The following is a 23297-nucleotide window of genomic DNA, read 5'->3' on the forward strand; positions in this document are numbered from 1 at the left end:
TCTCATGTACATCTGTATCTATCGTCTCAATTATTTGCCAAGTAGAATCCGGACATCAGAAAATTCAGAGGATTGAACTCAGTAAAGGTCTTTGTGGGAAAACTGATCCTTACAGACGTATAAGAGGACATGTGATACCAATTTGTCAGTATATATTCTCAGTCTTTGGGTCTTCAGCTTCCATAGGTAAATGGGGCTGCTGTGATTTCTGGAAGGAAGGCAGAATAAGCCCCCTGTTTGTTGATTCTTATATCCAGAGTTGTTGTGTCAGTCAGATAAGGTCTTTATCTAAGAAAAGGCTCGTTTTACAAGCATTATTGTGATATTTGTTGGACATGGTCGTGTCTTATTGATTTTCCCTTACTGTTTCCAGGATTCCAATCAGTATCAGTTTGGAAGGACTAAAATCTTTTTTAGAGCTGGACAAGTGGCATACTTAGAAAAATTAAGGTCCGACAAGTTGAGAAATGCCTGTGTTATGATCCAGAAGAACATTCGGGGCTGGGTGCAGAGGAAGAAGTTCCTACGTGCACGAAATGCGGCCATTGTCATTCAGCAATACATCAGGGGACAACGGGCTGTGAGGTAACAACCTAGTTTCAATATTACGGTCAAGTATGGAAATATCTAATTATGTTCAGACATAAAGGATACTTATGATGTTGTATGTTTGTTCTAGGGAAAAATAAATATGTACACTGGTCTGAATGCCAAGAGTGTGCAAAGCAGTCATCAAAGCAAAAGGTGGCTACTTTGAAGAACCTAGAATATAAGACATATTTTCATTTGTTTCACACTTTTTTGTTAAGTATATAATTCCACATGTGTTAATTCATAGTTTTGATGCCTTCAGTGTGAATGTTGAATTTTCATAGTCATGAAAATACAGAAAAATCTTTAAATGAGAAGGTGTGTCCAAACTTTTGGTCTGTACTGTATATCTGGATGGTCTGTATGATTTCCCCATGCTGTCCAAAGAAAAGCAGACATATGCAAGTTTCTATTTGAAAATAAAGGTATACATTGAAGAGGCTTTCCCACAAAATTTCATGTGAATAGGAGATGAATACATGATTACTGGGCGCCAAAATCACTAAACTAGAGTCTTGAGTCCTCCGTCCTCCACGCTTGCATGATCTGTATAGAATTTGAATGCGGCAGTGGTTGAGCATGTGTTCTGCCGACCCAGTCAACTACTATATAACTGAAGAAGAGCTCTGCACAACTATTTGTTGTCTCCATCAGTCCCAAAGACTTGGTTGGGAGACCAGAATTCTGGTTCGGACCCCTATTCTAGTGGTTAGTGTCAACCCAAGTGGTAAGTCCCCCTGTGGTCATACAGTCATGGCCGAAAGAGTTGGCACCCTTGAAATTGTTCCAGAAATTTAAGGATTTCTCCTGGAAAATTATTGCAATTACACATGTTTTGATATACACATATTTATTTCTTTTGTGATTATAAGATCAATGGAAAAAATAGGAGAAAAAAAGGCAATTTGGACATCATTTCACACAAAACCCCAAAAATGGGCCGGATAAAATTGTTGCCACCTTTCTAAAATTATGGGTAAACAACTTTGTTTTAAGCATGTGATGCTCGTTCAAACTCACCTGTGGCAAGTAACAGGTGTGGGCAATATGAAAATCACACCTGAAACCAGATAAAAAGGGGAGAAGTTGACTCAATCTTTGCATTGTGTCTGTGCCATACTCAGCATGGAGAACAGAAAGAGAAGAGAACTGTCTGAGGTCTTGAGAACCAAAATTGTTGAACAATATCAACAATCTCAAAATTACAAGTCTTTCTCCAGAGATTTTGATGTTCCTTTGTCCATGGTACGGTACGTAACATAATCAAGAGCTTTATAACCCATGGCACTGTAGCTAATCTCCCTGAACATGGACGGCAGAGAAAAATTGATGGAAGGTTGCAACGCAGGATAGTCCGGATGGTGGATAAGCAGCCCCAATCAAGTTCCAAAGAAATTCAGCCTGTCCTGCAGGCTCAGAATGCATCAGTGTCAGCATGAATTATCCATCAACATTTGAATGAAATGAAATGCCATGGCAGGAGACCCAGGAGAACCCCACTGCTGACACAGAGACATAAAAAAGCTAGACTGCAGTTTGCCAAAATGTACATGAGTAAGCCAAAATCCTTCTCTGAAAGCATCTTGTGGATAGATGAGACTAAAATAGAGCTTTTTGGTAAAGCATATCATTCTACTGTTTACCGAAAACGGAATGAGGTCTACAAAAGAAATGAACACAGTCAAATATGGTGGAGGTTCAAAGATGTTTTGGGATTGTCTTGCTGCCTCTGGCACTGGGTGCCTTAACTGTGTGCAGGGCATCATGAAATCTGAAGATTACCGAAGGATTTTGTGTCGCAATATAGTGCCTAGTGTCAGAAAGCTGGATATGAATCCAAAGTCATGGGTCTTCTAGGACGACAATGACCCCAAACATACTTCAAGAAGCACCCAGAGATGTATGGAAACAAAGCTTTGGAGAGTTCTGAAGTGGCCAGCAATGAGTCCGGATCTAATTCTCATTGAACTCCCGTGGAGAGATCTTAAAATTGCAGTTGGGAAAAGGCGCCCTTCAAATATGAGAGCATTTTTCAAAAGAAGAATAATCCAAAATTCCAGTAGAGAGAGAGGTGTAAGAAGCTTGCTGATGGTTATAGAAAGCGATTGATTGCAGGCATTTATTACAAAGAATGTGCAATCACCAGGGGGGGCCAACAATTTTGTCCGACTCATATTTTTTTTTTTTTCGAAAGTTATGTCCAATTTGCATTTTTTTTTTCAGTTTTTTTGTGTTCTTCCAACGCACAAAGGAAATAAACATGTGTATAACAAAACATGTGTAATTGCAATAATTTTCTGGGAGAAATGCTTCATTTTCTGAAACAATTTCAAGAGTGCCAACACTTTCGACCATGACAGTATATTTTTCATCTTGAGTGAGTAATCCTTTGATACTGTTAGAATAAAAGGCATCCAGACTGAATTGTTTTGGTTTTTTATTAATTTTCAGGACAAATACCCCTCAGCTGTATGGCCATATTTAATGTAAATAAAATCAACACTTTTCTTTTTTGTCTCCTCTCCAGACAAGCAATAACTGCAACTGCCATTAAACACACTTGGGCTGCTATCATCATCCAGAAACACTGCAGAGGCTTTTTAGTGCGCCGCATATATCAGCTTATTTTAGTAGCCACTGTCACCATACAAGCATTTACACGAGGTTATCTGGCAAGAAAGAGATACCGCAAGGTATGTTTATCTATTGCCCTTTTAGCTAACTTAAATAATTGGAATAACGATGTATTTTATTGACTAGAACACAAAATTATTTACTTCTATGCAGTTAGATGTAAGGGAAACTCAACTTAAATTCAAGTTTGACTGCAGGTAACCCACATAACCCCTTCTGACCCCCTTGATGGCACTCTTACAGGGGTATGGCAAGTTGAGATATTGGGATATTTGTCTGGCAGGCTCTTATTGTATGAAGAAGATGAATAACAGTGATATAATAATAATAACCATATTGTGTTATGACTATTATCATATCATGCTATAGTCAATATAACATATAAAATAAATTTGTATCCTGATGGTGACAGAGCAGGATATGTGTTTTCACTCTATTAGTAGCCACATACGTATACCATTCAGAGTATGTTGCTTTTGCAGTATTTTGTACTTTATCACATACTGTACAATTATGTTTTTAATGCTTGTTAATACTAAATTATAATTAAGATAAAAAATATATTTCCCTTGTTATTACTTACATGAAGATACGGGAAGAGCACAAGGCCCTGATACTACAGAAGTATGCACGGGCATGGCTGGCCCGGCGAAGGTTTCAGAACATCCGAAGATTTGTGGTAAACATTCAACTGTCTTACAGGGTGCAGCGGCTGCAAAAGAAACTGGAGGATCAGGTAATTCACTGATCAAAATGGATTTAGTTCATATTTCACTGCATCCAAAAGTCAGAATAATATTCAAAGTAGAGTTTTCAGCAATTTGCCACCCTAAACAATTAAAGGGAAAATCCAGGCAGCGATCTGAGTGTCAGATTGGACCCCAGAAAATTTCCATAAAGAATGAACTGAGACACCATTCAAGGCTGCGGAGCCTCGCCACTTTCTTAATTAAATATTGTTGAAATCAATAATTAAAAACATATTATTCATTACAATGATATTCCAGAATACAAGCATAGAAGTATGCACATTGTGAAAACTAATTTATGAGTTAGTGATAGAATATTGGCCTACCGGTTGCGGTGAATGGGTTGCCAACTCTGCCATAGACTATAATGTAGAGTAGCAGTAAAGGCGCTGCAGACTCTTATGCAATCTCTTCCATGCTGCTTTGATGTTTAATCAGGGAAGACACCAGTTCCCCCTTTCCTATGATTGTGGGGGGAAATACACTGATTAACAATTATGGCATAGCTATGTATTTATTTAGTTAGAGATTCTCTGCTTTGTCATCTGCTCTGGTCTTAAGAAATATTACATGATTTTGCAGTTCTGTGCTCAATATCTTTATTTCTGAAATATTGAATGCAAATTAAAGGAATTGTAGTAGATTTTGTAACAATAATTTATATAGAAGCCAATTAACATCATTTTAGATGATGGTATATATACGATAAGGAGGATTTTAGTTCATTATTGCTAATACATCATACAAGAAATATGCAATTAATCGAGGCCTTAGAAAGTAATACCTTTAAAGTCGCTGATAGTCAAGAACAATCATGGTAATGCATAAAATATGGTGGAAGGCGAAAGAGTTGTTAGGTATAATTGGATGCATGCAATATATATCTACATGGAATACTCTATGGTTTCATGAGCTGCTCTCTCTAGATAATACAGACTTAGTAGCAAATCGGAATTAAAAAAGTAACCCAAGTGGTATCGGGAATGGAACGTAAACATTTTAACCAATTACAAATGACATTTGCTCTGCCCCATAATCAGTTTTATAAGTATTTGAGACTGTGACATACATCTCAGACTGAGTCACAATGGATACCTATGAATATTACAATATTTGCAGTAGCTTGTAAAGCAGGTAAGACAGACTCGACATTGGAAGTAATATCTACCGTATACGGCCACTTACCAAATACATCGAGAAATTTCATTCAGATCTAAAAGGTAAATGGGAAACAAAGAACCAATAGAAACTGAACGATTGTTGGAAACATGACAATCAATTCCCAAAATATCATTAGGAGAAGCTCATAGGTTATGAAATATTTACAATGAGGAAAAAAAGCATTTAGTCAGCCACCAATTGTGCAAATTCTCCCACTTAAAAAGATGAGAGAGGCCTGTAATTGACATCATTGGTAGACCTCAACTATGAGAGACAAAATGAGAAGACAAATCCTGAAAATCACATTGTCTGATTTGGAAAGAAATTTTTTTCAAATTTTTAGTGGAAAATAAGTATTTGGTCAATTACAAAAGTTCATCTCAATACTTTGTTATATATCCTTTGCTGGCAATGACAGAGGTCTGTAAGTCTTCACAAGGATGGCACACACTGTTGCTGGTATGTTGGCCCATTCCTCCATGCAGATCTCCTCTAGAGCAGTGATGTTTTGGGGCTGTCGCTGGGCAACACGGACTTTCAACTCCCTCCAAAGGTTTTCTATAGGGTTTAGATCTGGAGACTGGCTAGGCCACTCCGGGACCTTGAAATGCTTCTTAAAAAGCCACTCCTTCGTTGCCCTGGTGGTGTGCTTGGGATAATTGTCATCCTGAAAGACCCAGCCACGTTTCATCTTCAATGCCCTTGCAGATGGAAGGAGGTTTGCACTCAAAATCTCACGCTACATGGCCCCATTGATTCTTTCATATACAGTACAGACCAAAAGTTTGGACACACCTTCTCATTTAAAGATTTTTCTGTATTTTCATGACTATGAAAATTGTACATTCACACTGAAGGCATCAAAACTATGAATAAACACAAATGGAATTATATACTTAACAAAAAAGTGTGAAACAACTGAAAATATGTCTTATATTCTAGGTTCTTCAAAGTAGCCACCTTTTGCTTTGATGACTGCTTTGCACACTCTTGGCATTCTCTTGATGAGCTTCAAGAGGTAGTCACCGGAAATGGTCTTCCAACAATCTTGAAGGAGTTCCCAGAGATGCTTAGCACTTGTTGGCCCTTTTGCCTTCACTCTGCGGTCCAGCTCACCCCAAACCATCTCGATTGGGTTCAGATCTGGTGACTGTGGAGGCCAGGTCATCTGGCGTAGCACCCCATCACTTTCCTTCTTGGTCAAATAGCCCTTACACAGCCTGGAGGTGTGTTTGGGGTCATTGTCCTGTTGAAAAATAAATGATGGTCCAACTAAACGCAAACCGGATGGAATAGCATGCCGCTGCAAGATGCTGTGGTAGCAATGCTGGTTCAGTATGCCTTCAATTTTGAATAAATCCCCAACAGTGTCACCAGCAAAGCACCCCCACACCATCACACTTCCTCCTCCATGCTTCACGGTGGGAATCAGGCATGTAGAGTCCATCCGTTCACCTTTTCTGCGTCGCACGAAGACCCAGTGGTTGGAACCAAAGATCTCAAATTTGGACTCATCAGACCAAAGCACAGATTTCCACTGGTCTAATGTCCATTCCTTGTGTTCTTTAGCCCAAACAAGTCTCTTCTGCTTGTTGCCAGTCCTTAGCAGTGGTTTCCTAGCAGCTATTTTACCATGAAGGCCTGCTGCACAAAGTCTCCTCTTAACAGTTGTTGAAGAGATGTGTCTGCTGCTAGAACTCTGTGTGGTATTGACCTGGTCTCTAATCTGAGCTGCTGTTAACCTGCGATTTCTGAGGCTGGTGACTCGGAAAAACTTATCCTCAGAAGCAGAGGTGACTCTTGGTATTCCTTTCCTGGGGCGGTCCTCATGTGAGCTAGTTTTTTTGTAGCGCTTGATGGTTTTTGCAACTGCACTTGGGGACACTTTCAAAGTTTTCCCAATTTTTCGGACTGACTGACCTTCATTTCTTAAATTAATGATGGCCACTCTTTTTTCTTTACTTAGCTGCTTTTTTCTTGCCATAATACAAATTCTAACAGTCTATTCAGTAGGACTATCAGATATGTATCCACCAGACATCTGCACAACACAACTGATGGTCCCAACCCCATTTATAAGGCAAGAAATCCCACTTATTAAACCTGACAGGGCACACCTGTGAAGTGAAAACCATTTCCGGTGACTACCTCTTGAAGCTCATCAAGAGAATGCCAAGAGTGTGCAAAGCAGTCATCAAAGCAAAAGGTAGCTACTTTGAAGAACCTAGAATATAAGACATATTTTCAGTTGTTTCACACTTTTTTGTTAAGTATATAATTCCACATGTGTTAATTCATAATTTTGATGCCTTCAGTGTGAATGTTGAATTTTCATAGTCATGAAAATACAGAAAAATCTTTAAATGAGAAGGTGTGTCCAAACTTTTGGTCTGTACTGTACACGGATCAGTCGTCCTGGTCCGTAGGCAGAGAAACAGCCTCAAAGCATGATGTTGCCACCCCCATGCTTCACAGTAGGTATGGTGTTCTTTAGATGCAACTCAGCATTCTTTATCCTCCAAACACGACGAGTTGTGTTTCTACCAAACTGTTCAACTTGGTTTCATCTGACCATATGACATTCTCCCAATACTCTTCTGGATCATCCAAATGCTCTCTAGCAAACTGCAGACGGGCCCGGACATGTAATGGCTTATGCAGGGGGACACATCTGGCAATGCAGGATCTGAGTCCCTGGTGGCGTAGTGTGTTACTGATGGTAGCCTGTGTAACATTGGTCCCAGCTCTCTGCAGGTCATTCACTAGGTCCCCCCGTGTGGTTCTGAGATTTTTGCTCACCGTTCTTGAGATCATTTTGACCCCACGAGGTGAGATCTTGTGTGGAGCCCCAGATCGAGGGAGATTATCAGTGGTGTTGTATGTCTTCCATTTTCTAATTATTGCTCCTACAGTTGATATCTTCACACCAAGCTGCTTACCTATTGCAGAATCAGTCTTCCCAGCCTGGTGCAGGGCTACAATTTTGTTTCTGGTGTCCTTCGACAGCTACTTGGTCTTCACCATAGTGGAGTTTGGAGTGTGTCTGTTTGAGGTTGCGGACAAGTGTCTTTTATACTGATAACAAGTTAAAACAGGTGCCAGTACTACAGGTAATGAGTGGAGGACAGAGGAACCTCTTAAAGAAGAAGTTATAGGTCTGTGAGAGCCAGAAATCTTGCTTGTTTGTAATTGACCAAATACTTATTTTCCACCAAAATTTAAAAAAAATTCTTTCCAAATCAGACAATGTGATTTTCAGGATTTGTTTTCTCATTTTGTCTCTCATAGTTGAGGTCTACCTATGATATCAATTACAGGCCTCTCTCTCTGGGAGAACTTTCACAATTGGTGGCTGACTAAATACTTTTTTTCTCCACTGTACATGTTGCACAGTATCATTTATAGGACTCCAGAGTTACTCTACAAAATTGGGGTACATGACTCTCCCTTATATCTTCACTGTAAAACCTATTCTGCTGACTTAATTTATGTCCCATGGTGGTCTCTGAGCATGGTGAGATACCTGTGGGAGGTACTAGATATTATTCACATAACCTATCACTTCATGGACGCTAGTGAAAAACTAGCAGTATCATTAATCAATGTTTGTCCAAACCAAAAAATTATAGCACTTCAAGCTACATATAATGTATATACCCATAAAGTCTGTGAACCACTTGGCAGGACAGCCAAAGAAGAGATCTATGCCATAATAAAACTTCTAAAGTTTATTGAAAAGTCATGTAAGATAAATATGTTAAAACAATATGTGATAGAACAAGGAGTATCTCAGAGGGATATAGCAGGCCTCAATATCTGCAACACCAGCTAAATAAGGTTACAACTGCTTGATTTTCTGTAGATATGGGAAGTACCATCCTTGCAAAAGGAGTTATGTATATTTATGTCTACCCTTTCAACTCTAACAAAAAGTTACTTCCAGTGCTGGGACCGTTCCAGTGGTGTTAGTACTGGTTCTCCCGGGGGCCAATCAGCTGGCTTCATTCTCCTTTCTTCAGACAATTCAAGACATCCAGAGGAAAAGTGAGAGCTGCGGCTTTCCTCACACTTCCTCCGGATGTCAATTACGTCCATAAGAGAGGAGAGTGAAGCCAGCGCTGATTGACCGCAGGGATCATGTGACATAACAATGTCAGGCGGTCCCCAGAACAGTCAGTACCGACACCGCTGGAACTGTGCCAGCGCTGGGGGTGAGTATAGGTGTTATTATTTTACCAGAGGGAAACTTTGGGATACAGAAGGGGTTCTACAAGTAGTGGACAACCCCTTCAAGCATATGAATTCTACTATCATGCACTGCAATCATATACTAATAATATACTTTTATTGTTAATTACTCATGTAAGAATACTATTTAAATAGTTAGCCAGAAGAATTAAAGGGGTCAGGGGGCATGGTTTCATTGTTTACTTTTTTAGTGTTGACAATCCATAAAAAAGTGTAATTCTAAGGACAAAAAGGACACCAACGCATCGTATTGATAACGGAGATGTCACTATGCTATATGTTCTGACCTATGCTGTAGAGAGTCATTGATGCCTAAATTGTGACTGATGTGTAAAGTTTTTGTTGTTATGATTACAATTTGCCACTTAGAGGATAACAATAAATGGATAAATTATTGTAATTTTTCTTGGGTATAGCTTGTTTACTCTGCGACTACTTTTTCCTTTTTATGTATAGATCACGCCTGTTTGTCTCTCACATGTCCTAATTTTAGATAGTAACTTTTTGGGTGAGTTGAGTTTACAATTAGGTTCTTGTTAATGTAAGGACTGAAAATAGTTCTTTACTTATTTTTTTGCCTTAGAACAAGGAAAACCATGGATTGATGGAAAGACTGACTAGTCTAGCTGCCGCTCATTCCCACGATGCCGATAAACTCCATAAACTCGAAACAGATCTGGAAAAATCTCTTACACAAAGGAAGTCACAAGAGGAAAAAGGGAAGAAATACAAGGACGATACTGAGCAGGTGCATGTGCCATGGGTTCATTGTAGAGATAGCTAGTGTCATTGTCCTGCAACGTACAGAGATAACCCATAAACTTAACTAGGGTAAGAGAGGAAGTAACACTTGTGAGATTTCTGTCACATCTGGCAAAAAGTTACATCACTTTTCAATGGTTTATGAAGCTGCTTTATAGGTGGCTGCATAACATAAAAAGTCATTGAGGATATGTTTTTCAGGATGTTGGTATGTAAAATATGTCATTAAAGGGAATCTGTTACTAGGTTTTTGTTACCTAATATAAGAGCAGAATAATGTAGAGACATAGACCATGATTCCAGTGATGTATCACTCACTGGGCTGCTTGCTTTAGTTTTCATAAAATCAATGTTGTATCCACAGTAGATTATCTCTAGAGGACTAGTAAACCTGCTGCCAAATAGTCCTCCATTTCCTTGAGCTCTGTATAACCCCACCACTGATTTTCTTCCCATGCACAGCATATACAGAAAGCTGTCAATCAGTGGTGTGGGTGGGGTTATACAGAGCTCAGCACTCAGAGAACTGCTAGATCTGTTGTAGATAAAACTGTTATTTTAGAAAAAAATACAACATGCAGTACAGTAAGTGATACATTGCTTGAATCAGGGTGTCTGACCCTTTATGACACTGCTCTCAGATGGGGTAGCAAAAACCTGGTGACATATTGTCTTTAAAGCAGTGTCCAATTGGCAAAAATATCTTTCGATGTGTTTAAAATAGAATTAATTGCAACTTACTAATATGCCGATGCATTACACAGAGAAGAATCTGACTCAGCTATTGAAATGAGCCAGGCCGCCAGCCCCCGTCACACACATCACTGGGCATATTCCAAAGAAGAAGTTCATTACATAGATTTTAGTAAGTTGTATATTTCTATATTTCTATTTTAAACACATCCATTTTTTTTTACATGGAAACCCATTTCAACATGGCATCCATCTTAAATGCAAATCAACACTTAACAAAATAAATAACCGTAAAAACCAGTTTTACTACTTTGCTTACTTTATTATTTCTTTAATATCTCCATCTATGAATCTACCCTAATAAATTTGATCTTAGCTTACAGATCATTGACTGATCTGATATAATTCATTATTGCCAACAGCATCTTTCATTTGCTTGTAGCTGATAACAAGCAAAGGCTACCAAAGAAATCTCCTTAAAGGGGTATTCTCATGTTATAAATTGTTTCAGTTAGATAACATGAAACTTAGCACATTTTTAACTGACTTTTTTCTATTCTCCTTCAATAAGGGCTTTTACCTTGCATAGTGTGCAGCTTATTTCCATGCAGTTTGGCCACTAGTGCCTGCCCACAGCCTGGCCAAGTGTGCACAGTAGTTACATTCCAAGTGAAGAGTTAACTCCTAAGATCCCAGTCATCCCAGTTATCTGCTCACCTCCCTCTCGACTCTTGACAAGATGTTATTACAAAGCCCGTCTCCTAATCATGGCTCTCACTTTCCTTAGCCATATGGTTGTTCAAATGCATTGCTATCTCTATATGTAAATATAGTGATAACAGTGTAGTCTTCAGAACAAACCACTGATAGCTGAATGTGTTACAGCAAAATTTGTGCTGAGCTTTCTAGTTTTACTAATACTACAGTTCTACTATTCAACAAGAGCTGTCACTCAAGGAGGAGTACACGCCCTACCAGAAACCATGAAGTATGATGACTTGAAAGCATAGCTGCTCAAGAGACAAATATAGAGCCAACCGTTTAGAATAGCGCCACAAAATGGTCCATAACTGATGGTTTATAATTCAGAAATGTGATTATTAATATTTTGTATTTATTATTAAAATATATTATTCACAAAATCACATTTGTTTGTAAAAGTGCATCAAAATGTATTTTCCCCATTAGAAAATGTCAAAGCTTCAAGTTCAAAACACTGAACTTCTAGAGCAGAAGCAGAGATTAGAAGTCCGACTGGAAGAGAAGACCCAAGAGATGAAGGGTGAGTGTTGCGGTTTCACCCTTTTATTGTCTACTTTTGTATCAGTAGATAAATGATTAAGTGGTTACTCACCTACTGTACATATTCTTGTTGTCTGTCTCCAACTTCTATCTATTCCTACAGATAAAATGGATGATCTCACCAATCAACTATTTTCTGATGTGGAGAAAGAAGGAAAGCAAAGAATGTATGTACAATGTGTTTAACGCAGTATACATGGGTGAAGACCTACTTTACCCTTCAGACTATTTCTTTAAATGATTGCTCTTTGTTTGTTCTATGTACCTAGTAATGAATGAAGTGTTAGCAAAGCAGAAATACAAACTTATTAACCAAGTATTTCTTCTATCATTTTGTATTAGATAATAATGATCTTGGATCATTCGTTTATTTATAACATTTCTTACTCAGGAAGCTTGAAAAACAGTTTGAAATGCAGAAGAGGGACTATGAACAACAAATAAAGCAACTGAAAGATGAAATTGAGGCTTTAAAAGAAAAGAATAAACAACTGATGCTACAGCTAGAGGAGCAAACAAGACTCAGTGATGGGTTGAAACTAGAAGTTGCTCATTTGTCTGACCAAGCAAAGGTAAAGACTATAAGATCTATAAGACTATAAGATCTTCCACTTCTTCTGGCCTTCACTACAGAACAAGTGTCTGCTGCATTCACATTGTTCTGCAAGTGTAAAGCAGACAAGTTTCACACTATATATTTCTCAGATGTATAAACTGCAACACTTGGGAAAAGAAGCCAAAATAATTTCTTACTCCAGCCACCACTAGGGGGAGCATACTCTCATACAGGATTTATACAGTTAGTATGCAGTTGACTCCTCCTAGTGGTGTCCACAGAGAGACAAAATTTTATCATGTAATTTTTTAGTTGTGTAAAGGGAAATGGATTTTTGATCTATGTAACAGAAAGACAAATCCCCAAATATTTTAGAGATTTTTAGACATATTTAAATTAGTAAATTAAATGATTTTTACACTTTATTCATTTAATGTCCTAGACCACCATAGATAATAGTATTAAAGAGAATTTGTCAGCCGTTTTTTGCTATGTAATTTGAGGGCAACATGAGGTAGGGGCTGAGATACTGATTACAGCGATGTGTCACTTAGTAGGCTGTGTGCTGTTGTTTCAATACAATCAGTGTTTTATTAGGAGGAGATTATCACTGCTGGACTAGCTGCTGGCGTGCCTCCTTGTCCAACTATGCCTCCAGCACTGATTATCTGCTTACAGTTCATAAACAATGTACATAGAAAGCTGATAATCAGTGGTGTTTGCAAGGTTAGCTTTCTGAGCTCTTCTACATCTACAGTAGAGAAAACTCTTATTGTATTACAACTGCTGCACCCAATAAACTTAATTGATACATCGCTTTTATCAGGGTCTCTTTAAGGAAATCATGCTGCTCTAAGATGAGGTAGCAAAAACCTGGTGACAGATTCCCTTTAAACCCTCAGAATATTAGGTATTAACCTCTAATCCACCCTAGATCAATTCATTAAACAACATTCCTTTCGTGGAAAATGGAGATGTCTTTCTGCTGGCCATGTGTACTATGCGGGTTCTCCTTTATACAGAAGATTCACCTTTTCATATCAATATCAATTCTTTGCTGCTGAAATCAAAGAAGTTATGTTAAGTAGTGATAATTCTGGACACATTATCATAGTTTAGTGTTATGTGGGGTTATGCCTAATATTGCTATGAGATCTTGTGGTTTTTACTAGCTATCTTACTTTTAAGAGATACACTAAAGTATTCATATCAGCATACAGTCATATGAAAAAGTTTGGGCACCCCTATTAATCTTAAGCTTAATGTTTTATAAAAATTGGTGTTTTTTCAACAGCTATTTCAGTTTGATATATGTAATAACTGTTGGACACAGTAATGTTTCTGCCTTGAAATGAGGTTTATTGTACTAACAGAAAATGTGCAATCTGCATTCAAACAAAATTTGACAGGTGCATAAGTATGGGCACCTCACCAGAAAAGTGACATTAATATTTAGTAGATCCTCCTTTTGCAAAAATAACAGCCTCTAGTTGCTTCCTGTAGCTTTTAATGAGTTCCTGGATCCTGGATGAAGGTATTTTTGACCATTCCTCTTTACAAAACAATTCCAGTTCAGTTAAGTTTGATGGTCGCCGAGCATGGACAGCCTCTTCAAATGATCCCACAGATGTTCAATGATATTCAGGTCTGGGGACTGGGATGGCCATTCCAGAACATTGTAATTGTTCCTCTGCATGAATGCCTGAGTAGATTTGGAGCGGTGTTTTGGATCATTGTCTTGCTGAAAGATCCATCCACTGCGTAACTTCAACTTTATCACTGATTCTTGAACACTATTGCCAAGAATCTGCTGATACTGAGTGGAATCCATGCGTCCCTCAACTTTAACAAGATTCCCAGTGCCGGCATTGACCACACAGCCCCAAAGCATGATGGAACCTCCACCAAATTTTACTGTGGGTAGCAAGTGTTTTTCTTGGAATGCTGTGTTTTTTTGCCACCATGCATAATGCCTTTTTGTATGACCAAACAACTCAATCTTGGTTTCATCAGTCCACAGGACCTTCTTCCAAAAAGAAATAGGCTTCTTCAAATGTGCTTTTGCATACCTCAGCCGACTCTGTTTGTGCGTACTTGCAGAAACGGCTTCTTTCGCATCACTCTCCCATACAGCTTCTCCTTGTGCAAAGTGCGTTGTATAGTTGACCGATGCACAGTGACACCATCTGCAGCAAGTTGATGCTGCAGCTCTCTGGAGGTGGTCTGAGGATTGTCCTTGACTGATCTCACCATTCTTCTTCTCTGCCTTTCTGATGTTTTTCTTGTCCTGACACTTCTGGCCTTAACAAGAACTGTCCCTATGTTCTTCCATTTCCTTACTATGTTCCTCACAGTGGAAACTGACAGGTTAAATCTCTGAGACAGCTTTTTGTATCCTTCCCCTGAACAACTATGTTGAATAATCTTTGTTTTCAGATCATTTGACAGTTGTTTTGAGGAGCCCATGATGCCACTCTTCAGAGGAGATTCAAACAGGAGAACAACTTGCAAGTGGCCACTTTAAGTAGCTTTTCTCATGATTGCATACACCTGGCTATAAAGTTCAAAGCTCAATGAGGTTACAAAACCAAAAAAAGTGCTTTAGTAAGTCAGTAAAAAGTAGGCAGGAGTATTTAAAACAAGAAAATGATAAGGGTGCCCATACTTATGCACCGGTCAAATTTTGTTTGAATGCAGATTGCACATTTTCTGTTAGCACAATAAACCTCATTTCAAGGCAGAAACATTACTGTGTCCAACAGTTATTACATATATCAAACTGAAATAGCTGTTGCAAAAACACCAATTTTTATAAAACATTAAGCTTAAGATTAATAGGGGTGCCCAAACTTTTTCATATGACTGTATGTTGAAGAGTTTGTTTTCCTAAGTTTGTCTCATCAGGTAAAGTTCGTAGAACTGCTCCTTAGACTGCCTCTAGGCTTTACCTGGTATCGGGCCATAATCCTGGCCCTGAAATTGGGAGAACCTTCTATACTTTATTCTAATCACAGATACATATTTACCTGGGATTATCTCGAGCTCCGTATTACCTATACAAACAGATGATGTAATGGCTTGCCTGTTTATTCCGGATCCTCAGATGGAATTTCAGATATTATATAAATTCTTTGCGCTGCTTTTTGGAAAATCCCCAACATGTAATATCAGCTAATTAACAGGAATCTGTACAAATCAGATGAAGCCTGACATGACTTGTGCAGCTGATATGTTTTATGGGATCCACTAATACTGTAAACCGTGATCTCCTGAGTGTAATGAGTGCCGAGTATAACATTACTTTTAAAGCTCCACGATACTCAAGTATGGCAGTATGGACAGAAAGTCTTTGGCCAGACCCTCATAATCCCATAAGACTTGATGTATTTATGAGCTGCATACATTGACATCTATATAAGATGTTAATGTTGTGGACTAGAACGCATATACATACACAAGAATATATACATACTATAAATCACAGAGTATCTGGAGTGTTCATGGGCAATATAACAAAGAGCTTACAGAAAATTAACCACTATCCCCTAAAAAAACATACATTTTATTAGATATACATTAAAAGTGATAAATTCCCTTATATAAGGGCTAATGTTTGTGAGTGAAGGGTTAAAACAGATTATGTAGTACTAATATTTATTTATGCTGGATATATAGGAAATCAATGTGTACAGGCCACACAGTGGAATAGACAAGTAATTTAGGGGGCAGCTTGCCCTAATGTGCTCTATGATTCAAGGCTACCTGTCTGCAGATATTGGCACCCTAAAATGAACGATAGTGACTCCCCCTCATATTGTCGACTGTCCCTGAATATCCCTGTCAATCCCTATAGAAAAGAGGGAATAAAAGGAATTAAATCCAAGGTCCAGTCTACATGCACCACGTCTTTATGAGATATGGATCCTAAGATATATATCAGACTACCAATGTAGCCCCTGAAAGTCACTGGTCACTGGTTGGCGTGCCGTCACTCGGCCGCGGCAAGCGGGAGACCATAGTGCATCAGCACCCGGCTCACACTGATACGGCTGATCACTTTGTATGTTAGCAGTGGAAGGAAACAAGGGGATGATATTCCCCCACCTTACTCCACTGACCGCGCTGGATCTCTTGATAACCCTTTAAAATAGGGATGGAGAAAGGCGTTGAGACGATGAATATACCATTCTAACTATAAGGATACTTTTGAGTTTCCTTATAGTTAGAATGGTTTGGATCTAACTGCTATGTGAGTCACTTAAATTATTATTATTTATTATTATAGTGCCATTAATTCCATGGCGCTTTACATGTGAAAAAGGGGGTATACATAGCAAAAACAATTACAATAGTTTGAACAAAAACAAGTCGCCGACTGGTACAGGAGGAGAGAGGACCCTGCCTGCGAGGGTTCACAATCTAGAAGGGGGGGTTAAATGACATGTATACCACTCCACCCAACTCAGAGACTAATGTTATTTATAGGGTGACCTTTTTAAAGGATCTAGTACATTTCTCTTTAGGCAAATAATATACATTTTGGAGTTATTTGTTGGCTTTTGGAATTGACAACATAACCCATACCTTCCTAGCTAAATTTTGCCTTTGAAATATGTTTGCCCTATTGGATCCAAACTGTTAAGAGATAGGAGGAGACATTATGCTGACGTGGTAGTTTGATATACACAGTGCCTTTGAAAGCATTTGGCCCCGAACTTTTCTACCTTTTGCACATTTCTGGCTTCAAACGTAAAGATATAAAATTCTAATTTTTTGGGGAAGAATCAACAACAAGTGGGACACAATCATGAAGTGGAACGAAATTTATTGGATATTTTAAACTATTTTAACAAATTCAAAACTTAAAAGTGGGGTGTGCAATATTATTCGGCCCCCTTGAGTTAATACTTTGCAGAGCCACCTTTTGCTGCGATTACAGCTGCAAGTCGCTTGGGATATGTCTCTATCAGTTTTGCACATCGAGAGGCTGAACTTCTTGCCCATTCTTCCTTGCAAACCATAGAATACTTTTATTGTCTGATGGAGATGTAGCAGAGCTACAAGTTAAACTGTATATAACCCTGCCCACACCTCTGACTGGCAGCTTCCTGTACACTGTGATTGTCAGCAAGCTGCCAATCAGTGGCACGGGTGGAATTACACAGATTAGTTTGACTGCACTGGGCTGTGCTTGAGCTGTAGTCCAGCGGTGATAATCTCTTGCTGGTAAAATGCTGATTGCATTGAAACTACAGCACACAGCCTAATAAGTGACACATCCCTGGAATCAGGCTTTCAGTGGCTATATTATGCTGCAAAAACCTGCTGACAGATCCCCTTTAATTTTATTACCCCTTATCTATAGGAATTGAAAGGGATAATTCAGAGATTGTCGATGAGGAGCAGGGGCACCACTATTGTCCACCTTAGAGTGCCAACCTTAGCGGACAGGTAGCCTTGAGACATCGGGCACATTAGGGCAAGTTTTTAATGCATATCTAATAAAATTCATGTTTTTTATGGGATAGTGGTTAATTTTCTATGAGCTCTATCAATATCCCTTGTCTGAGGTCTCAGCCATGCAGCATTTAGAGATTTCATACCTTACACTTTAGCCTTTGAACAGTGTAATGTTCCAGAGTTGGGGAGAGATGCCCAATGTATATCTCCCCTCTGCCTTCACCCATTCTTCTCCCTGTAATTTACCAGGATTCTCACTTTATATGATTAGCAAGAGAGATTTCTGTTACATAGAGGATGATATTGGGGAGTGCTGCCCATTGGCACCAATTGTATGCAGTGCCCTGCTGCCAGCTGCCAATGTACTTTTATTCATAAAATGAAGTATAGTAAGGGCTCAAACACAGACTGGAGCAATAGTGATTGTCTTTTATGAGGAACTACACATAATAGTTCCTGTCATTAATCATAGGGAAATGCTGTTGTGATGCAAGGTAAATTCCAAAACTTATAAATAGACAGAAGAAAGTCCTCTTCCTATTTCTAAGATTCACTGCTAATAACTATGATGCAAGAAAGGAGATAAGTGACACTGACTTCCCCATATATAATGGGTTATACCGTATATGAGACAGAATGCCCCAGCCTGGGCTTACAGAGTTATTGTGTGTGTAGCCACTATTTAGGCTCACCTCAACAGCTTGAAAAAGTATTAATAGAAGGAATGTGGCCAAGAAAAGTCACAAAATTAATTAGGATTGTGTGCCATGTTTTGACACACCAGCGTGGCAGCCATGAGTTGGCATAAAAAAAGAGATGTGTATAGCATGCCTAGCAACTGGTGCCCAATATTTTATGCCACGTGTGAAATTTTGATCCTTCGGCACCTACATGTCCTCTCTTGTTCTTGTATGAGAGTCTTTATAGATATAATTTTACCTACCATGTCTCTTTATAAAATCACTGATGGGTCTTATGAAGATTGTTGGTATCTCATGTATTCCTGTTGTTTTGACAACTGTATAAAATGGTAAATATATGGGAAATCATTTCTGCGGCATTAAGTTTTCTGTCATATTAGTCCTATATTTTCTATTAATCTTTATGTAGATGTCATGCGTCTGGATTCAAACCCTTGATCCTGTGGTTGGCGTCTTTTTCCGCTGAGCCACAGCAGATACACCTTTTCTTTGGGTGTTTTAGTTCTGTTCTGTTTATTTCTGTCGGTTTTGGGTAACAGGCGTTTTTCATTTACCCTGTCTGCCCTATCACCTTTCTGGTGCAGCTTTTTATACCTTCCCCTGCAGGTTTTTCCTGCTGGTGATAGTCTTTGTTGGATTCATTCATTTTGCTGTAGTTTATGTTGGTTGCAGATGTTTTGTGTGTGATTTCGTTATTCCTTAGGGAATTGCTACTCTAGCGATACTAGGAGCTGATTGTTCCTGGGTAGAAAGAAGTGGAGGAAAAAGGGAAAGAGAGCGCTACCTGAGCGTAGTAAGTAGAGACTAGAAATTTTAAAAGAATATAAAATCTTTTATGCTCACCTGAGCAAGTTGTGCTCATAGGCACAACTCTATTTGAGGAATTTGTCCGTTATTAGGGTTCTCAAACCACGGTTTGCAGCTCTTCCATAGACGGTGGTGGTATATTTGTTCTACCCGACAGACAGCCACCACGTGAACAAATTGAGACAAATGGATTCTGGAGGCGCTCCCGTGGAAGAAAGAGTAACCAAAAAATTGTTGAATCTTCCAAATGTGGTACAATCACATGGAGGATATTCCACCAGGGATTAATATTTGTAGGCCTATTAAAAATTATAAAACCGTTTTATGATTTTTTAATAAACCTACAAATATTAATCCCTGGTGGAATATCCTCCATGTGATTGCACCACATTTGGAAGATACTAGGATCTGCTAACGACATTCAGGGTAAGCCGCCTTCGAGTGGGGGTGACTTTATGTTGTCTTAGGGTGCCAACCTCCACGGCAAGGCTGGGACAGACCAGGGTCAGAGAAGGGCTTTTCCTAGTCTGAACAGGGATCTGTCAGGTTCAGGTATTTGTCTCTCTGATTTGTACGCTACCTGTGTGATTGTGCTTTAGCAGTCATAAAAATAGAACATGAAAAACACATTTTAAAACTTGTGAGACCTAAAAAAAGATAAAAATATGCAAAAGATAAGACTCATATCTTTAAGGATGGGAAGAAGTTAGAATAGTGGTCTCTGCTCTGTGACCCCCACTATAAAACAAAATATATCATGTGCTGTCAATGGGGAGTGTAGAGAAAGGTATTTCATAGCAGCTAATGTCCCCTGAAAATAAAAGGTTTGGATGTTGTACTTCCAACTGTCCGATCTTTCTCTTCCCCACCTTCATCAGTTGGGGAATAGTTAGGAGGCTCACATACATATCAAATGGTTGTCGAGTTCACCTGATTTCCTTCTAATGTGTACTGGGGCTTTAGTCCCCATTGACTGCAGTTGGACTGCACGTGTATTACAGTTGCACTGAATAAAATATTTCTGACAAGACGCAGGGGTTGTCCACTACTGAGCAAGAACTGCTTAATCGCTTCAATGTCTCATATCATAAAAACAATCGATACTCAGCTCACACGGCAGCACCATTGTAGAAATATCAGTGCTTCTATTCTCGGCAGGTCATATGACATAGTGGTGTCACATGATGACTGCAGCCAGTCAGTGGGTGCTGTGGTCACTTGACACAACATTGTCACATCACCCACCGAGAATAGCAGCACTGGGAATAGCAACTCTGGCATCGCAGTAATGCTGTGGTAAGCGAGTATCAATTGTTTTTTTAGTTTATATGGGGCACTGAAGTGATTAAGCAGGGGTTGTCCAGTAATGGACAATTCCTTTAAATCTGAAGACATCTCTACAACTTAGGATATTTAGGTTAAAGCTCATACCTTTATTGGAAATAAAGCATGTATTTCAGTTGTCATTCAGCTTTTGTTTAGACAACTAAAACTAAAAGGATGGTTTCTGCAAGTTTTCTCCTGATTTTTCCAGCGTTCTGAAACTTAGTAAATAATCCCCTCAGTACATATAACCTAAAGATCTAAACTTTAGGAGTAATACCTGATTATTTCTAGACAATATTATTCTTTTTGTGTACAGAAAATCCCAGAGTTTCAAACTCAAATTGAAGTTCTTGAAACCCAGATAAAGGAGACCGACAACCAAGCACAGTTGCAAAAGCATGAAATGCGAGGTATGTGTCTTCTCTCATGTTTTGCTTTTATATTAAAGCAGTTAATGTATACTTGGAGGTGTTCCTCTGTATTGCAACTAAACACTACTTTTAATATCGAACCCATGGGTTATATTGTACCTTAAAGAGAACCTACTATCATATTCATGCTGCCCGAACCACGGTGATTATGTGTCTTGGCTGACTTGTTTGAGGCTGGTTCCTGGCTGGTTTCTCTTCATCCAGATCCCTTTGACTGACAGTTTCTGCATAGATACACACATAGGGAGAAACCTGTCAGTCAGCTGGAGTGGGGCAGGGAGAAGCCACCGGGAACATGCCTTGGAATAGTAAACTGGGACACACTGGCCCTCATTCATCAAGACCAGCATTGTTCACACTGGCCTTTAAGAGGAGGCATCCTGAAGTCAGGCGTGTTTTAAAAATGGCATGAGCCTTTGTGTGCCTCACCATAGAAGGTCAGATAGTCGAGTCAGATTTCTGGCATGAGGTATGCCACTACTCGTCATGAATTTGATGAGCAGGTATCGCTACACCCTGCCCCGACCAATTTCTCCCCAGCTCAGCACATTTTGGAGGAGCTGGCTGAAACTAGCTTGAAAACTCTAAGGGTATGTGCACACGTTGAGTATTTGCATGCAGAAAATCTCTTGGCAGGAAAATCGGGCATTTTTGCATGCATTTTTCTAGCATTTTTGGATAGCAATGAATGCTATAGAGAAAAATAATATATATCGATATAGACGTACAGATAGACATATAGACATACAGACGGATATATAGACAGACATACAGTTGTGCTCAAAAATTTACATAGCCCAGCAGAATTTTTCCTTTCTTGGCCTTGCTTCAGAGAATATGAATGATAACAAAAAAACTTTTTCTCCGCTCATGGTTATTGGTTGGGTGAAGCCATTTATTGTCAAACTACTGTATTTTCTCTTTTTAAATCTTAATTACAACCAAAAGCATCCAAATGACCCTGATAAAAAGTTCACATACCCCAGTTCTTAATACCTTGTATTGCCCCCTCTAACATCAATGACAGCTTGAAGTCTTTTGTGGTAGTTGTGGATGAGGTTCTTTAATTTCTCAGATGGTAAAGCTGCCCATTCTTCTTGGCAAAAAGCCTCCATTTCCTGTAAATTCCTGGGCTGTCTAGCATGAACTGCTTGCTTGAGATCTCCCCAGAGTGGCTCAATGATATTGAGGTCAGGAGACTGAGATGACCACTCCAGAACTTTTACTTTGTTCGGCTGTAGCCAAGGACAGGCCGACTTGGCCTTGTGTTTTGGATAGTTGTCATGTTGGAACGTCCAAGTACGTGCCATGCGCAGCTTCCGGGCTGATGAGTGCAAATTTGCCTCCAGTATTTGCTGATAACGTGCTGCATTCATCTTTCTTTCAGCTTTTACCAAGTTTCCTGTGCCTTTGTAGCTCACACATCCCCAAAACATCAGCGATCCACCTCCGTGCTTTTCTGTAGGAATGGTGTTTCTTTCATCATAGGCCTTGTTGACCTCTCTCCAAATTTAACGTTTATGGTTGTGGCCAAAAAGTTAAATTTTGGTCTCATCACTCCAAATTGCCTTGTACCAGAAGTTTTGAGGCTTGTCTCTGTGCTGTTTGGCGTATTATAGGAGAGATACTTTGTGGCATTTGCGCAGTAATGGCTTTCTTCTGGCGACTCAACCATGTAGCCCATTTTTCTTCAAGTGCCTCCTTATTGTGCATGTTGAAACTGCCACACCGCTAGTTTTCAGAGAGTCCTGAATTTCAGCTGATGTTATTTGAGGTTTTTTTTTTGCATCCCGAACAATTTTCCTGGCAGTTGTGGCCGAAATTTTTGTTGGTCTACTTGTCTGTTTGGTTTTTACAGAGCCCCTGATTTTCCATT

General features: G+C 39.1%; 1 protein-coding gene across 3 annotated transcripts in view; it reads left to right on the forward strand.

Annotated features, from left to right (window-relative positions):
• MYO5C (myosin VC) overlaps nt 1–23297 on the forward strand; it is a 205272-nt gene that overhangs the window by 137782 nt on the left and 44193 nt on the right. For all 3 annotated transcript variants that reach the window (XM_073653029.1, XM_073653031.1, XM_073653030.1), the window contains exons 19-26: nt 374–585; nt 3119–3284; nt 3815–3961; nt 9967–10131; nt 12027–12120; nt 12244–12307; nt 12532–12712; nt 21307–21400. In XM_073653029.1, coding sequence (XP_073509130.1) covers nt 374–585; nt 3119–3284; nt 3815–3961; nt 9967–10131; nt 12027–12120; nt 12244–12307; nt 12532–12712; nt 21307–21400 — 1123 coding nt within the window. The remainder of the gene's footprint in view (nt 1–373; nt 586–3118; nt 3285–3814; nt 3962–9966; nt 10132–12026; nt 12121–12243; nt 12308–12531; nt 12713–21306; nt 21401–23297) is intronic.

Source organism: Phyllobates terribilis, unplaced genomic scaffold (assembly GCF_046119375.1).
Source record: "Phyllobates terribilis strain yellow unplaced genomic scaffold, ASM4611937v1 Scaffold_11__3_contigs__length_659146591, whole genome shotgun sequence".
Lineage (NCBI taxonomy): Eukaryota > Metazoa > Chordata > Amphibia > Anura > Dendrobatidae > Phyllobates > Phyllobates terribilis.